Source organism: Crocodylus siamensis, chromosome 7 (genome assembly GCF_052110815.1).
Source record: "Crocodylus siamensis isolate JL-2025a chromosome 7, ASM5211081v1, whole genome shotgun sequence".
NCBI lineage: Eukaryota > Metazoa > Chordata > Crocodylia > Crocodylidae > Crocodylus > Crocodylus siamensis.
Genome location: NC_143401.1, coordinates 44,975,719 through 44,993,469, shown reverse-complemented (window position 1 = coordinate 44,993,469; position 17,751 = coordinate 44,975,719). Strand labels below are relative to the sequence as shown.

At 43.9% G+C, this 17,751-nt stretch overlaps 1 protein-coding gene across 3 annotated transcripts in view; it reads right to left on the bottom strand.

Moving 5' to 3' along the window:
* The window catches only part of BICC1 (BicC family RNA binding protein 1), a 228,326-nt gene that overhangs the window by 115,226 nt on the left and 95,349 nt on the right, over positions 1–17,751 (bottom strand). For 2 of the 3 annotated variants that reach the window (XM_090058872.1, XM_090058873.1), the window contains exon 3: positions 5,052–5,121. The exons of the other annotated variant lie outside the window; for it this stretch is intronic. In XM_090058872.1, coding sequence (XP_089914998.1) covers positions 5,052–5,121 — 70 coding nt within the window. The remainder of the gene's footprint in view (positions 1–5,051; positions 5,122–17,751) is intronic. 3 annotated transcript variants of the gene reach the window in all.

Genomic DNA, 17,751 nt, shown 5'->3' with positions numbered 1-17,751 from the left:
CAAGTCTACATATAGCATAAATTACAACTGTGCTCAGCAGAAAGTCACGTCATAAGACGCATTTCATATTTGGTTTACCAGCTGAAAATGCAAATGGCAGCAACTTGTTATCATTAATTAAGAGACTACACATTTTACAAATGAATATTTTTAGCTTTAATTACATAGAGGAGGAAGGAGACAAGACGGAAATAGAAAAAAACCTCTCTGGTCCTATTTGGAGCTTGATTGTTGCCTCATTTAATTCTTTCTCAAGTGAAAAAAAATATCAAATGAGAGAAAGAAGGGTGGAATGAAACTGGAACAGCTCAGGAGGCAGATAAAAAAATAACGAAACAAGGTGGCAAAATAAGCAGAGAAGACAGGACAGTGTAATTTGAAGACAGAGACTAAGATGGGTTTGGGGGGGGGGTGGAGAAAAAATTACCACAAAAGGCAGGGTAACTCCTCCCCCCATACACACCTATGGGTGTGCCTTTGGAGTTTATATTTCATTTTTTAAAAATATTTACTCTTAAAAAGCCTAACAATATTTTAGTAATGAAGTTAAGTTTCCTTGATTTAAACAAGACTTAGGAGTAAAGAAGATTCTACATTTAGTAATCACCCTCTCCCACAAATACACACACAAACCAAGAAAAACCTAATCATTACATTCTCTGTAATAATGAGAGGTTAGGTATATTTCATTGACTTAATTCTCCCTGAACTATCTGAAACTAACTATATCTAATCAACAAAGCCTGAAAAGTGGCTTCCTTCAAAAGTATTTAGTGTTTGGAAAATACACAAACACATACATTTCGAAATGTTTTATCCTCACCTCCCCTGAATAACTCAACACTGAAGCATCTGTTGTTTGTTAAACTCAGGAAATTCCTTTGTTTTGCTCTTTATAGAACAGTTGAGAGCCAGTAATTAACTTGGGAAATCTGGTTTTTGTAAAATATATTCTGCATTTTGTAAAGATATACAGGTTATTTCAGCAGCTTGTAAAAGCGCAGGACCATTAGTTAGCTAATTATATGAAAAAATATTTATAGTTTATATTATATATTAATTTACCATTCATAAAAATAACTAATCTCATTTATAGGGCTTTCCAACCATGGATTTCAAAGCTTTACTATAACAGATGAGAAACAAAGAGGTAACTTAATCCCTGAGCCTCAGTTTCTCCAACACTGAAAACCACTGGCAGAGCCAAAAATAGCCTAGATCTTACGGCTGACAAGACAGAACTTAACCATACTGCATACTTTGCATTACAATGCAACATACAGCTAATAACTGCCAATTTAAATAATCAGCTAGTAAAATAAAGCAGTAAATCAAACCATTTTCATGGATGACTGAACACCACGAAAGACATCAAGATACTAGTTGGAATTATAATGTTCTTCCAATTATACAATTTTGTGGATGACAAAAATCTACCAGATACAACTGTGAAGTACCAAAACAGCAGGTCACCTTTAACAGACAAAGTCAGTAGACTGAACTGTCCTACTTGAAACATATGACCCATGGGCCAGATTCAACCCATTGAGCCATATAATCTGGCCCATGGGTTGCTGGCCCCAGCCCGCAGGCTGCATGCAGCATGTGGGATAAACCTGGCACTGCACAGAGCTTTGGGGTTCAGTCTAGAGTATGTGCAAGATGAGGTGCCCCACTGAACTGGCCCCGCATACTAGTTCCAGGGTTAGTCCAGATCAGGACATGCCGAAGCCAGTGTGAAAAGCCAGTCTGGGGGAGGGACTCTGCATGCAGTGCGCCCCATGCTGGCCCTCTGCTGTATGCAGAGTACATGGGCAGTCCAGTCCCACCCACACACCGCATGCAGCACGTGTTGGCCCTGGGGCTCACTGGGGCAGCACAGGGTGCGCATTGCCTACAGTGCCAGATTCCCCCTGCATGCCACAGACAGCGCACACCTTGTGCCAGCCTCCCAAGCTGTGTGAACAGTGAGCCCCAGGGCAAGTACATGCCTCATGTGGTGCATGGGCTGGACCCAGGAGTCAGTCCCGGTCTGGTCCACAGACCGACCTAGTGACCCTCATTCAGCCTTCAGGACCAGATGAGTGTGACACCGCTGTTTTACTTGGTTTTGGTGGATTATCCTACCAGGATTTGAGAGAAGCTGCCCTGCATCACATCTGCTTCTATCCAGTTTCTGGCATATTGGTCTGTAGAGCAACAATTTTCCCTCTAAGTTTTAACCCTGCTCCTCCCCAGCCTACTGTCTACTCATTTAGACACTCATTTTTCAGTCTAGGGGATGGATGAGGGCCAGACATTCTAAAACCTGAATACACAGAGACTTGGCTAGTTAGTTTGAGCTGGCTCTCTTCTTCTTTCAGCTGTTAAATTACATTAAATGAGGCAAAAATAAATCTAAAGCACTTTGCTAATGCATTTCCCCACATAAACAACTGCTGTGGTCACAACTGGAATCTTACATAACTGCAAATGGAATAATCCATGTAAATATGATTAGAGAGATAAGAATGTCTTATAAAAGTGGTAATGCGTAGGGGGTGCACGTGCACCCCCTGACTGTCCGTGCTCACTGCTTAGGCAATAGGCAGGGGGGAGACAAGCAGGAGCGCTGGTCCGCCCCCCACCCAAGCTCTATCACTCCAATCCAGCTGCTTCTGGGAGTGGCTGCAGCAATGATCTGGCGCTTGCTCCCAGGTCGCAGGATTGCTCGTGGGAAACCTCCCCTGGTTGGCAGGATCACCTACAGGGGACTCCGCCTATACCACTCGGAGGGAGTGGTTGCAGGGGGGACATGTGCCCCTTGACTAAGGTGACACCAGTTGCCCATGTCTTGTAGATAAATAAAATGTGATGCAATATTCAGGAACTCTTTGGGGTACACTCACTCTTTCTTTGTATAGTGTTGTAAGAGTGATGTTTATAGCTGTGATGGTCCAGAAACTATGCAAGAGGCAAGGATTTCTTAGGGTGATATATCTTTGATTGGACTAACTATGTAGTTGGGATAAAGTTAGACTAGCTTTCTTATGCAAGATATTCTTCATCAGATCTCACCATGTCTTGCATTTGAAAGCTAGTCTGACTTTATCCCAACTACATAGTTGGTGCAATAAAAGATACATCAACCTAAGAAATCCTTGCCTTTTGTACAGTGTAGCATACATGTACATGTATACAACTTTGTTGTTCACCATTACTTTAAGTTTATTTTGGCTAGAAGGATATTCAAGTTTCTCACTCCTATCAGGCATGTGTTCTGCAGGTTATATTCCTCTACACACAAGTTTTTGTTTTTCCATGTTCATTTTATTTTTCTGCACATGCATTTATTCTCTCTGGCAAAGTCATCAGCAAACTTTATTAACATTATCTTTAATCCCTCTTCTAGACCTTTCTTTGTAGCATCCCCAAACACAAACCCAGAATACAATATTGTAATACTTCTCTTTAGCCTTTGCTCATGGGAGTTCATCCAGACTTCCATCCATATAAGAGATGTTATCCATGATTTAATTTTATATGTAAGGCAGCAGAAGACCCTAAGACACCTTTTCTTTCCTTGGCAAAAAAAAAAAAAAAATATTTACCCCCGTCCTTCTTAGGTTTTAGCCATCACAAGAAGCACAGGTTTTCATGAAAGCTTTGTTTTTTACCTCTTATTTTAAGCTCCCTTAGGCCATGGTTACATGAACAAAATTGTCCCCACACAAGGAGCCTAGAGGCAAAATCCTGGAGATAGCTGGTTGCAGGGAAATGTGAAGCAATGAACTGCTACCTCTGGAAGATACTACCTTACCCCAGGAAGAATTTACCCTAAATTGAAACCCACGTAAATTACCTGAATTAAGGAGGTTTCCTTCAGTTTTCATATGTGGCCACAACCTTTTTCACCACTTCAAAACAGTTGAAGAAAAGATCCTTCTCTTTGTTTAAAAGATTACTTGCTTTATCAGAATAAATACTTCCAATAAATTAAACAGACAATCCATGCTGATTCCAATGTTTAAATCTGAACACATACCAGGATGAACAAAAAAGTACTTCCTCATGCAACAGGGAGATCATGTAAGACACACTTTCACACATTCCAATGAACACTTTCACTAAGGGAATTAAAATTTTAAACCTAAGTGAATTAAATTGGTTATTTGAAAGGTAGGATAAGTAACTGGTTCACATTAGTAGACAGTGCTTTCAATACAATCTTTATTTGTTACATAATAAGGAACAAAAAGATTAGCTAATTTAAGTTCCTTTAAAACAAACAAACTAACAAAATCAGTTTAGCCAATGTGTGTCATGCGGACAACGTGTATATACAACAGTTTAGGCTTTAATAATTGTATGCCACATTTATACTTGGTAAGCAACATAAAGGATTTGACCTTCCTATATTAACAGCATCATAGATGAAAAAATATTAATACTATCTTAATTTTGGATATGGAATAGCATAAAGACAGACTTAACTACTAACAAGACTGGTAGCCCCATCAAAAGCTTCAAATGTATTTAAAACAGTGTTTCAAAAGTAGGTCACAAAAATATATGAAAGAGTCATGAACAAACTTCAAAAACAGACTATACTTTAAATGAGAAAAATGTGGGAAACGAAGGCTTTTCCCTTGCAGGCTGTAGGGTTCCAGCCTGCAAGGGGTTGCTTGGGACCCCCTCTATGCCTCCCACCCCACATGCTCGGGGACTGGGGGGCACCAGCAGGGCCAGGGGGCTGTTTTCTACTTAAACTATTTACTGGATTGGGACTGGCCATTGATGTTTACAAATGGGTCCTGGTACAAAATGGTTGAGAACTACTGATTTAAGCTACTTCATAATTTAAAATACATTGTTGCATATGAGCTCATTTAAAATTTAAAATGTTTCCATCAAGAAAAGAAACATCACTGTTTCTAGGAAAAACACAAGAAGATCAATCAGTTTTTAAGTGTCTAGTACTAAGAAACTGCCTCATCTGTAACTTAATCGGCTTGATTGCCCCCAAAGCCAGCTCAATATTTAAAATATTAAAGTAAAACAAACAAATATACCTTTCTTTGACTTTGCTCCAATCTTCAACTTCGATGGCCAAGCAATCTGTGTATTTGTTTCTTCCATAATCTGTTAAAAGATTATATATATATATATTTAAAAATGTTTTGCCCTCCCCAATCATCCAATCATCCAATTTTTTGGTTAAATTATGTCAATCCTTTTTTATGAAAGTTTAAATAAAATATATTTGAATTAATGTGGTTAGTCATAAATTTATTTTAAGACGTAAGGTTAACTGTAAAGATTCTGTGAGAGTTTGGGGCTATAGGGAAAAAGTGCTTTAAATTCTGAAAATTGTAAACAAATTAAAGTTGAAAGTGTGCCAAGGAGAACACCACACATTCATAAAAAGCCAGATCCATCTTAGTACAAGGGTTGTCAACCAGAAGTACGTATGCCCCATGGGGGTACTCGAGACGGCGTTAGGGGGTACGCACAGATGGGCGGGGACAGAGTGCCCCCATGCAGCATCCCATGCTGCTACACAAGCATCGCCAACCCAGCCGGACTGGGGGCACGGGAAGCTTGCACATGGAAGCCGCCACCATTCCGCATCCAGCCGCTCACCACCCTCTCCCCCCTGTGGTCGTGGGTACACTGCTCTATATCTGGCCACTGGAGGTACAATGATGCAAAAAGGTTGAAAACCCTTGTGTTAGTAGAACTATCCCATAATCTCTAATGAATGCAGTAGCCCCTGGATAAGACTCAAGGAGCGTGTCTACACATTCATTAATGCACTTCTGCTACTATGCATTAAATGTAGTACCTCTAATATGAGGTACTAAATAAATGTACATTAGGCTGCAGTAGTGAAACTGCAAACTTTTTTAGGGACATTCAATGTGCAATAGCCTGTTTTTACTGCACATTAGCATACTAGCATGGTTCTTGATGTGGCACTTTAAAGCCAAGAAATTTGTTTGGGGTGCATCTACACATACATTTTTAATGTGCAGTAGCCTATTTTACTGAACATTAAAGTTACATGAACAAATGAGTGTTTTAATTAAAATGTAAAATGATTTATAGTAAATCAAAGAGTTTTTCAGCTTTTGTTTTGCATTCTTATAGATTAAGCTACTTTGGTTTGCATTCATTATTTATTTGTTGCTCCAATTTGTGTTTTAGTATTTCTAAATATTTTTTAATCTGAAGAAGAATTTTCAACTCTGGAACAGTATTTAATCCTGAAACTTTTTTACTTATTGGTTTAACAGTTTAAATGTTCAAAGTACTGGGGTAGGTGAACTACATCAAGTTATCTCCACTGAGTCAAGTTCTATATGGTTAAGTCAGTCACCTGATATTACATATTACCAAGTTAAGAACATGGTAATCTCAAACTGGATTCATTTTCATTTTATTTATATTAAAACATACACAAGAACTGGGAATAAGCTGAAATTTACCTACAACCATTTAGGACAGGATAGGATAGGACAGGACAAGATAGGATGACCTTGAGGACTGCTTTAATAGAAACAGTTTGTAATCCAGCAGTATAAAAAACCAAGGTCATGTACCAAGGTATTAATAAGAATTCTACTCTAAACTGAGAACTAATCTGTTGGAAACAGAAGAATAAAGAAAAAGACAAGCACAGCAGTCAATCACCTGATGACCGAATTATAGGTGGATCTTGCTGTGAAAAAAAAGATAAATAGAATGCATCTGGCAAGGTACTATCAGTTGATATGGGGGAAGTATCAATTCCATTGAACAAGACACTGGTGGGACCTTATTTAGAAGATAGTGCACAGTTCTTGTAACCCACATTCAAGAATAAAGAATTGAAACTAGAATAGATATAGAAAAATGCTACTGGAATGATCGTGGGATTAGAGATGCTGTCAAACTATCAAGAAAGGGAAAAAAAATGTAAGCTTAAGAAAGATTTTGGTTCAAGAACACACAGGGAGAGACTATCTGGAAATTAGTGGAAGATTTCTAGCCATCAGAACAATTAGAAAAGCCCTTTAATCAGAGAAGTAGAACAAAATGAATGGGGGTGTAAGGGGACTTGATTAGTTTATAAAAATGATTAGATGACATGGCTGTTTGAGGCAGCAGGCAACTGGACTTGATCCACACAGTTACACCCTCCAACACTATGTTTCCAAATAGAAGTTTGTAAAATACAAGTTACTTTGTTTGGGTATGCTTTATAAATCAGAAAATATTTTTAAGTCATTTATCGAGCGAGACATTTTGTCAAGAAAATTTCCAATTGTCAACTGGAAAAAAAAGAAGAAACAAAAGAAAAAAGAAAATGTGAAGCAGAGTAATTTAATACTGGTCTTGGCACTGCCTGCAATAAACAAAATAATTCCAATATTAAGGACACAAACCACTTCCAAAAGGAGAATGGAATATATTAGAAAAACAAACAAGCACAAAAAAAAGAAAAGAAAAAGAAGGAAAAAAAATACTTCCAACATTTATAGGTTCCCTATTCTAGCAGCTTCTAAGATGGAGACATTCTAATCTAATTCCTACACTTTTATTCTCTGCCCAGATCAATATAATTTTTTTTAAAAGCTTCTATTTCCAGATTATCACACCATGTGAAAAAAGTGAAAGTGTCAGCCGGGGATCGCTACGCTATACTTTCTATGGGTTAAAATGGAATAATGGCATACTAAATTACAGCTGGAGGAAGACATTTCCAATGGGGTGAAATTCTATTAGCAACTTGTACATATTTTTCAAAATTTCCTAATTCAGATGTGAAGAAAGAAATCCACTGGAACAACTCTGAGCTCTAGACCTTTCAAGCTGACTTCGTCCATCAGTATTTCACTCCACAAATAAAAGACTGGATCACATGGTAGCTTGACATTTAAAATTTTAGTTAGCTGAAACTTGCTGAGTACAAATAAAAACAAATATTTTTCAGACAATCATTAAAAACACAGGTAAGTCAATTCCCTGATCACTGTATGAAGGTTTTACATTGACAACTACTTCCCATTAATGCTTTTGAGAGCCAATGCCAGTATCACTTCCCTACAAATCAATAGAACAGTCTTCCAATTATTACACTTGCAACTGGTGGACAAAAGACTATAAAAGCTTTTTTGCATAAACAAAGGAAGGAAACAGGAGGCATTCCTTTTTTTTTTGATTAGCAAGAAAACTTTTTTTTGAAAATAATTACTTGAATCTCAGCCAACAAGTGCCTACTGCTTTTAGGTATAGACAATAATGTAAGTTAAATCCAAAGATAATTAATTTATGGTCAACAGAATTAAGAGACAACTTCATATATTTTTCTTCTTTCTGGCCCATTCAGGAAGGAAACCTTACTTCACTGTTTGGGTTGGGAGAAAGTTTTATCCACACAATGCTTGGCTTGCAAACACACTGGAAAATAACTGACCTATTTTAAACGTCATCATTTGATCTGCTAGAAAATTATTAAAATCTGAGGGGAAATACCTTCTAAGTTCAATGTTTTAGCATTGTTTTTCATGAAAAAAGCACACAAAATGCTTCTTTCCATATCTTTGAACAGGGGAACTTAAATTCCCAGATCTCATCCAAAGTATTCAATGACAACATTAACCCATGGGCTGGAGACATTGTAAAAGCTGGAGCCTCAGTTGTTTCAATCTTGGCAGGATAGTGTAACCTGCTTAGATTGAACCAATTTGCAAGTGAACCCATACACATATACAACCCATACACATTCCCATTTGACTCAGGAAATGCAGGCATATGCCTGTGGTGGTTCAGGCCAGAAGCCGGGGGGGGTGCTAGAGTATGCCATCAGCTGCAGGAAAGCTATGCTAGGGGGAGCACAGCCAGGTCCTGCAGTAGTCTCAAGTGAACTGGCATGGGACAGGATTTAATTTCCCTCTCCTTGTGCCACTGGCATGTACCCAGGCTAGGGTCTGCCTCGTGCTCCCCACTCACTGGTGCAGCAGCAGGGTGGTGAGTGGCCAGAGGCTGGCTGTCATGGCCTCCTGAGGCAAACGAGGAAGGGGGGCGTTATTCTCTCCCTCTGCCCTCAGGGGACTGCAGACAGGATCTGCCAATCCTGGCCGCCTCTGCAGATCACTCCTTGCACATGGTGATCGGTGGAATAAGCCTTCTCCCTGTCCTCTTCAGACACCAGAGGGAGGGGAGAAATAAACACCCCCCCCCACCTCTTTGCCTAAGGGGACATGCCGGGTTCACAAGAAGCACAGGTGAAGGGGGAGGAACCCTCACAGGGCAGTAGCTCCTGTGATCGTTTCCTGGGGAACACAAGTCTCTTCTCCGCAGGGGGACTACGATAGAGGTAGAAACAGGGTGAGCAGAGCCACACCTCTGAGCCCTGGTGCCACCACTTGCCCCATGCAGCTCTGCCCACCCTGCTTCCAGCCACAGCACAGCCCCCCACTGCTGGGAAAAGGCTTGCGGTCATGACGAGTAATCAGCAGGGGCAGCAGCCAGGGCTGGCATACCCTCGCTGCAGTCCCTGGGGGGGAAGGGGACAGAGGGAAGAAAGCCCGGTCTTCGGAGAGAGAGGCAGCAAGCTGCTGGGAAGAGATGGCCTCCACCTCTCTCCCCTGGGGAGGAGGCTCTTCTCAGCCAGGCTGGCTGACCTCCTCCACCGGGCTCTAAACTAAGCCTGCTGGGGGATGGGGGGACTACTGCCCCTGCTGACCCGCTGAACGGCCCTTGCAAAGCCAGCGGGGCAAGGCGCTTAAGGGGGCACTTAAGGGAGCCCACCCCTGCCCCAGCCCTGGCACAATCTGTGGGCAAGGCAAGAGCCCCCAAGGGCACACTTGCCTGCCTGTACACTAATGCCATGAGCCTGGGCAACAAGCAGGACAAGCTCGTCCTCCTGCTCAGTGCAAAGAAATATGATGTCATTCGGATAACGGAGACCTGGAGGGACTCCACCCATTACTGGACCACAGGTATAGAGGGCTATACCCTATACAGGAGGGATCGTACTGACAAAAGGGGCAGGTCTGTAGCTCTCTATGTGAAGGAAAGCTACATGTCCCTGCAAGCTGATGTTGGCGACCGGCATGGACAGCTAGAGACCCTCTGGGTAAAAATTGGTGGGGAATTCGGCACAGGGGACACAACGGTGGGAGTCTATTACAGACCTCCCACTCAAAATCCCGAGCTTGACCAGGAGTTCGCCCAGGAACTGACTGAGGCCGCTTGCTCCAGGACCTTGGTTGTCATGGGTGACTTCAATTACCCGGACATCTCGTGGGAAGATCACTCAGCTAAATCTGAGCGGGCGCAAAGCTTTCTCTCGTGCGTGGATGACCTCTACCTGACTCAAGAAGTCTATGGGCCAATGAGAGGCAAAGTGCTGCTTGACCTGGTACTGGCTACGGGGGACGACCTAATAGGCGACCTAGTGACTGATGGGAAGTTGGGTGACAGCGACCATGAGCTGATCACCTTCACCATCCGCCGTAAAGCTGGCAAGTCCTTGACTTCAGAAAAGCCGACTTTGACAAGCACAAGAGGCTAGTCAGTCAGGCCCTCAGGGACCATGACCCTAGGGAGATGGGAGTTCAAGAAGAGTGGCTGCTTCTCAAGGAAGCGATCCTCAGTGCACAAGCTAAATCTATTCCAACATGGAGAAAAGGCAGCAAGAAGGCACAGCAGCCCCCCTGGCTCTCCAGAGACCTAGCGGACCTACTGTGGCTAAAAAGGAAAGCCTACAAAGGATGGAGGACGGGATTCACCTCCAAGGAGGATTACTCCGCGCTGGTCCGGTCCTGCAGGGACCAAACCAGGAAAGCCAAGGCTGCAACTGAACTCCAACTAGCTTCAAGCATCAAGGACAACAAAAAGTCCTTTTTCAGATATGTGGGGAGCCGGAGGAAAAGCAAGGGCAACGTTGGACCCCTGCTAAACCAGATGGGGCAACTGACAACTGACGCCCAGGAAAAAGCCAACCTATTAAATAGGTACTTTGCGTCAGTCTTTCATCAGTCACACGGGATGCCCATGCCTGCTATGGGACAGGGAAATCTGGGTGAGGGGGATCCCCTACCCTCCATCAATCCTGACCTCGTGAAGGAACATCTTGAGAAGCTGGATACCTTCAAGTCAGCTGGCCCTGACAACCTGCACCCCAGGGTACTAAAGGAGCTGGCGAGCGTCATAGCCCAGCCCCTGGCACGGATCTTTGAAAACTCCTGGCGCTCTGGTGTAGTGCCGGAAGACTGGAAGAAGGCCAATGTGGTGCCGATCTTCAAGAAAGGGAGGAGAGTGGATCCGGCTAACTACAGGTCCATTAGCCTGACTTCTATCCTGGGGAAGATCTTAGAAAAGTTTATTAAGGAGGCCATCCTTGAGGGACTGGCCGAGGCTAACATTCCAAGGGACAGCCAGCACAGGTTTGTTGCGGGTAGGTCTTGTTTGACCAATCTCATTTCCTTCTATGACCAGGTGACCTATCACTTGGACAAGGGAGAAGAGATTGATGTCATATCTTGACTTCAAAAAAGTTTTTGATCTGGTATCCCATGATCACCTCTTGGCCAAACTGGCCAGTTGTGGCCTTGGCTCCACCACGATCCGCTGGCTGGGAAATTGGCTTCGTGGTCGGACCCAGAGGGTTGTGATTGATGGCAGTCACTCATCATGGTGCCCTGTGACCAGCGGGGTCCCTCAAGGCTCTGTCCTGGGACCCATACTGTTCAACATCTTCATTAACGATGTGGACATTGGAGTTAGGAGTGGACTGGCCAAGTTCGCCAATGACACCAAATTTTGGGGCAAAGCATCCACGCCAGAAGATAGGTGGGTGATCCAGGCTGACCTGGACAAGCTCAGCAAATGGGCAGACGAGAACCTGATGGTGTTTAACACCGAAAAATGCAAGGTTCTCCACCTTGGGAGGAAAAACCTGCAGCATCCTTATAGGCTCGGCAGTGCTACACTGGTTAGCAATACAGAAGAAAAAGACTTGGGGTTCATCATTGACCACAAGATGAACATGAGCCTCCAATGCGATGCTGCAGCTAGTAAAGCGACCAAAATGCTGGCGTGCATCCATAGATGCTTCTCGAGCAAATCCCGGGATGTCATTCTCCCCTTGTACTCGGCCTTGGTGAGGCCGCAGCTGCAGTACTGTGACCAGTTTTGGGCTCCACAATTCAAAAAGGATGTGGAGAAGCTTGAGAGAGTGCAGAGGAGAGCCACGCGCATGATCAGAGGTCAGGAAAACAGATCTTACGATGACAGGCTGAGAGACATGGGACTCTTTAGCCTGGAAAAGCGCAGGCTCAGGGGTGATCTGATGGCCACCTATAAGTTTATCAGGGGTGACCACCAGGATCTGGGGGAATGTCTGTTCACCAGAGCGCCCCAAGGGATGACGAGGTCAAATGGTCACAAACTCCTGCAAGACCGTTTCAGGCTGGACATAAGGAAGAATTTCTTTACTGTCTGAGCTCCCAAGGTCTGGAACAGTCTGCCATCGGAGGTGGTTCAAGCACCTACATTGAACACCTTCAAGAGTAAATTGGATGCTTATCTTGCTGGGATCCTATGACCCCAGCTGACTTCCTGCCCTTTGGGCAGGAGGCTGGACTCGATGATCTCCCGAGGTCCCTTCCAGCCCTAATGTCTATGAAATCTATGAAATAACCTCCTCCCTGCCCCCTTCACCTTGATGGGGCCATGCTAGCTGGCATCTGGGCATGTCCCACTGGTGCAGCTGGGGGGGGGGGCAGGGAACCTGACAAGGGCCATTCTGCTTTGCCAGGCAGACCTGGAGTCTCTGCCGGTGAGACAGAAAAGGGAGGGGGAATAAAATCCCTCACTGACTGTGCTCCCTTGGGCACTCTGCTACAGGCTGCTGCCCTGTCAGGATCCCTCCCCCCGCACTGCTCCATCAGCAGGGGTGGGAGGGGCATGGCTAGACGCTGTCCCAGCATAGTCCCATTAAGGTGAAGGAGACAGAGAGGTGGTTAATTCTTCCCTCCATCCCCTCTCCCCCTCCTGGAGACCATAGTCAGGGTTTGCCTGGCTGCAGGCAAGCAGTGGAGGTGGCAACTGGGTCCCTAGAAGGAGAAGGGATAGGGGAGGAATAATAAACTCACTTCCTGCCCTCTTCACCTTAGGGGGCTATGGCAAGCCACCATCTTGCCATGCCCCCACCCCTGCTCGGGCTAGAGAACAGAAGGGCAGGGCCAACCCTGCTCTCTGGAGCAGACAGCACAGCCCAGCACAGAACTGCAGAGCATGCTGGGATGCTGGAGGACTCTAATTTAACTTAAACCAGGAAGGGGCCTGGAATAGAAGTTGCACAAATTAGTTTGACCCAAATCAGTTAAGTCTGATACTACAGTCAACCAGGTTTATCTTAAAACAGTTTTGACCATTTTGCAACTAGTTTGTGCACACTGGGCTTCTGTTCTGTTACAGGTTTAAACCATCTTCTGATCACTTAAACCAGTTTATGTGCAACTTCTGTCCCTAGCATGAAGTTCAGACTCTAGGACTGGAGAAAGGCTAGAATGGTTGGCTATATGCCATCTCATTCTCATCAAGCCCAATAAGCAAACTAGAACAAATTAATATGTAGAATACAGGGATACTGTTAGAAAGGGCCTCAAGGGTCATCTAAGTGTAACTTCCTGTAGAAATGCAGGATGTGCTATTTCTGTACTATCCCAGAAAACCACTTATTCAGCCTCTTCTAGAAAATCTCCAAAAAAGTAAATTTCCCAACTTGCCTGGGCAGCTGACTTCACTGTTCTATCAGTAAGATTTTTTTTTTTTACCTGAGACTGAGTAAGTCTGCTTTGCTGCAGTTTAAACCCATTGTTTTGTGGCCTGACATCTGCAATAAGAGAAAACAGTTATTGTCCCTTTTCTTTATGGCAGCCTTTCAAATATTTGCAAACTGCTATCGTGTCCCCTCTCTCCATCTCCTTTATGCCAAACTAAACATACCTAGATGTTTCAACCTTTCCATTACAACCCCTTGATCATCTTAGTCCCTTACCTCTAAATCCTCTGAAGTCTCACCACATCCTTCTGAAATTACAGAGCCCAGAACTGTATACAATACTGTAGCTGAGGCCCAAGCAGTCCTAAACTGAATATTACTATTAGCTCCTGTGACAACTATCCCATTAGTTCTGTGAAATACCTTGACACCCAATGGATGGGTGCAGCGCCCATTAAAAGGAGGCTATAGCTCATGCACATGTTCAAATAATCCAAGATAATTTTTCCAGGTTTCTTTTCCTTACCTGGAGACCCCTGAATAGACATTCAAATGCCAAGCTGTTGCACAGCCAGCAGTTCCTTATCATACATCTCAGCATGCTCCGCAGACTCCCTGGTCTGTCTACTGACAGATGACAGCAGTGAAAAGGGTAGCCTTGACTGGCTAATCCAGACCGACACTCAGGCTGTGTCTCCCTACTGCACAACCTGGAGATTCTGAAAGGGTAAACTGCTCAGCTGGAGCAGGAGAGTCCAGCCCAAGTGACACACTGGATCCTGGCAGACATTACACTTCAGATGTGATTACAGTTACCAGGCCATGTGTTCATGCAATAAATGATGCAATAAACCATGGAATAAGTCACAAAATATATTTAATAATTTTGTAGCTGATTTCCATCATGCCTTAAATTGAACATGTGGCCAGTGTGTTCCTGCAGTTGTGAGCACAAGTTTCCCGATCAGCACTTCCAGCCTAAGGAAGACATATGAGCCAACAGGCACTCCTAATTGTAGTGCACTTGGCACCTGGCTTGTGGTGCAGGGGAATCCTAGGCTCCTTCTACACCAGCCCTAGGGTGCAATTGGGATCTTATCCTCCAACCCAACAATTGCTTCTCCTGCTATGCATGTGGCACGACAGGAGGCACTGTTCAGATGTGGGGATCAGATCCCAATTCCACTTTTAAAGGAACATCTGTCAAAGTCCACTGTTTCCCTAGATCCGTGGGGAGCTCATAGTAAACATTTGTACATAAGTAAGAGATGGTCACAGAATCATAAGAAAATAGAAGGGACCCCCCCCAAAAGTTCATCTAGTCCAGTGTTTCTCACCCCATGGGTCACAACCCAAAAGTGGGTTGCAAGAACATAGCACACTGTCATGAACAAAATTTAAAAATCCTTGGGGCTGGGGGGAGCAGGAGGCGGCCAGCATAGGTGCCATGCCAGGAAGGAAGCATGTGCCCCCTCCTGTCCCCTCCACCACTGATTTCTGCACCCACAGCAGGCATGGAGCTGTAGCCTGGTCAGATCAGTACAGAAAAGGCAGGAGCTGTCTCCATTGCCCAGCAGGCAGAACCCAGCATGGGAGGGAAGAGCGGGCCAGTGAGACATGTCGCTGCCACCGTTGTTGAGACCCTTACACCTGCCACACTGCCAGAGTGCAAGAAGTAACTAACACGTGTGGGGGAGTGCTGCCTTCACCTCCTCCCACCACCAACTGCATACATGCCTGCTGAAGCTCTACCCCACTGCTGCTCAGCTATGGCTCAGCTGCTGCCACCATTCCCTTCAGGCCATGACTCTACCCCGGAAGGGAGGAGGGGTGAGGGACTGTATGGATGGCCTGAAGGGAGCAAAGGCAGCTCCTGCTCAGTCTGGCCAGGCTGCAGTCCCATGTCTGAAATCAGGGGGGCATGTGCATACCCAGCCCTGCCCCACATGCTGAGGGGACAGGGTCTGGGGGCAGCAGGTTGGGAGTGAGGGGCACCAGATGGGCCAGAGGTACAGGTCAGGAGCGAGGTGGCCTGGAGTCCAAAACGGTTGAGAACCACTGATCTAAGTCCATGCCCCAGCTCAAGATACACTTGTAAGTTTCCCATTCTATTCAGGAGTTATTCACTTAGTTTGGGGAATTTCTGTTCAAATTACCAGAGTGAATTTGGCACTAGAAAAGCAGCATTTTGAAGAGATGCAAGGCTGAGAAAAAGGTTTCTCCAGTGTTGTTCTGGAGGTCAAATAAAAATATACATAAATGGGTAGGGAAGTGTAGAGCTTTCAAAATATCAAAATTCAAACATGCTAGCCTACTTCAAATTATGAACAAATTCTACAGTTGCATAATGACAAATGACTTAATATATTAAGATAACCCAAAACAAGGACAGGATGCTGGAATAGAATGGTAAGAGAAAGATCTGCTCTTAGCCACAAACAGAGGAAAAACATTCACAATAAAAGTTTCACCCAATTATTCCTTCATCCCCATAATACTTTCATCCCCTTGATTTATTTCAAACTGTATTAGGAAGAATATCCTTTTCACTTCTTCACACCAAGCCAACATGCAGAGGGTCGGACAGATAGGTTATTACCTACAAAACCTCTTTCCTTCTGAACCAGTTAGTGTCTAAGGTTAAGTACAGACAGTCAGAAAGCTGAATTTATTCAATCTTTGCAGGTTAGTCTAAACTGAAAAAATTGAACCAATAAGCAAATGAACAGACATTCACTTGGGATTCAGGAAATGCAGTCACATGCCTGCAGTGGCTCAAGCCAGAAGCCAGGGGACATTACAGCACAGCTCTCAGGCACATGTTCACTTCCTCTTCTTGCTGTCAACAAGGTCTCTGGGATTTGCAGTTCAGACTCATAGCAACAGCACTCTGCAGTGTTACTCATCACTTCCTCTTCCTGCTTTGAAGTACATCTGGGATGTCTAGTCCACAGTCATATTCCGAACCAAGAACACCAACAGGGCAGAGCAGCACTGTACTTGGGGGATCAAACTCACCTTCCCCCTCCCTGGCACCAGACCCTGGGGCAGGGGGGCAGTGAGCCAGCCCTCACTACTCCAGCTAGGGAGCAGAGGGGCAGGGCCAGCCCTGCTCTCTGGCGCAGATACCACACCACAGCACAGCACAGCCTAGCCCAGCCCAGTTCATAAACTGGTTTGACCTAAATCAGTTAATTCTGATACAACATTCAACCAGATATACCTTAAATCAGTTTCAGCCATTTTGAAACTGGTTTATGTGCACTCAGCTTCTGTTCTGTTACAGATTTAAACCGGTTTCTGATGACATAAACCAGTTTGCGTGCAACTTATATCACTATCCTAAAGCACCACCCAGCCCTATCTTCTGCTTGACTTCAGGCTAACATGGTAAATCTCCTCTGTGATCAAACAAACAAAACCTTGTAAAACTGTAATGTTAAAGGAATATACATTCAGAGTATAGGGAAAAAGAGATCTTTTCTTTTCAAAAAGAAATCACTATCGGGGAAAAACAAATCAAGGGAAATTGGCTACTTACCTCCTTTAACTCAGTTGGAACTCACCAAATAAGCCTAAACAAACCTAAAATGTTTACTACAGATATATGTAATACCTAAGTAAATGCTACATTTCTTACCATGTTGATCACAAGTAAAAGTAACCCTACTTATCTGTACAATGTTTGTAATTAGAGAACGTCAGGTAACACAGAACACCAGGTACAGACTGTTAAACCAGACTTCTGGATGCATTTAAATTTACCATGTTCAATAAGTTCATATCTCAAGCAGTAGTTGCTAGGATTTGTCAGATTATATATTAATATGAGTCTCAATTTAGTGGGCTTTATGGTATATGTTACAATTGGTTCACAAATAACCTCTTTCATAGTTTTGGAAACCATGGACTACTACTACATAAGACACAGAAACGTCCTGCTTTACAACCTCATTACTTTCTCCTGCCATTTTTTCATCAATAAGCTGATTCTC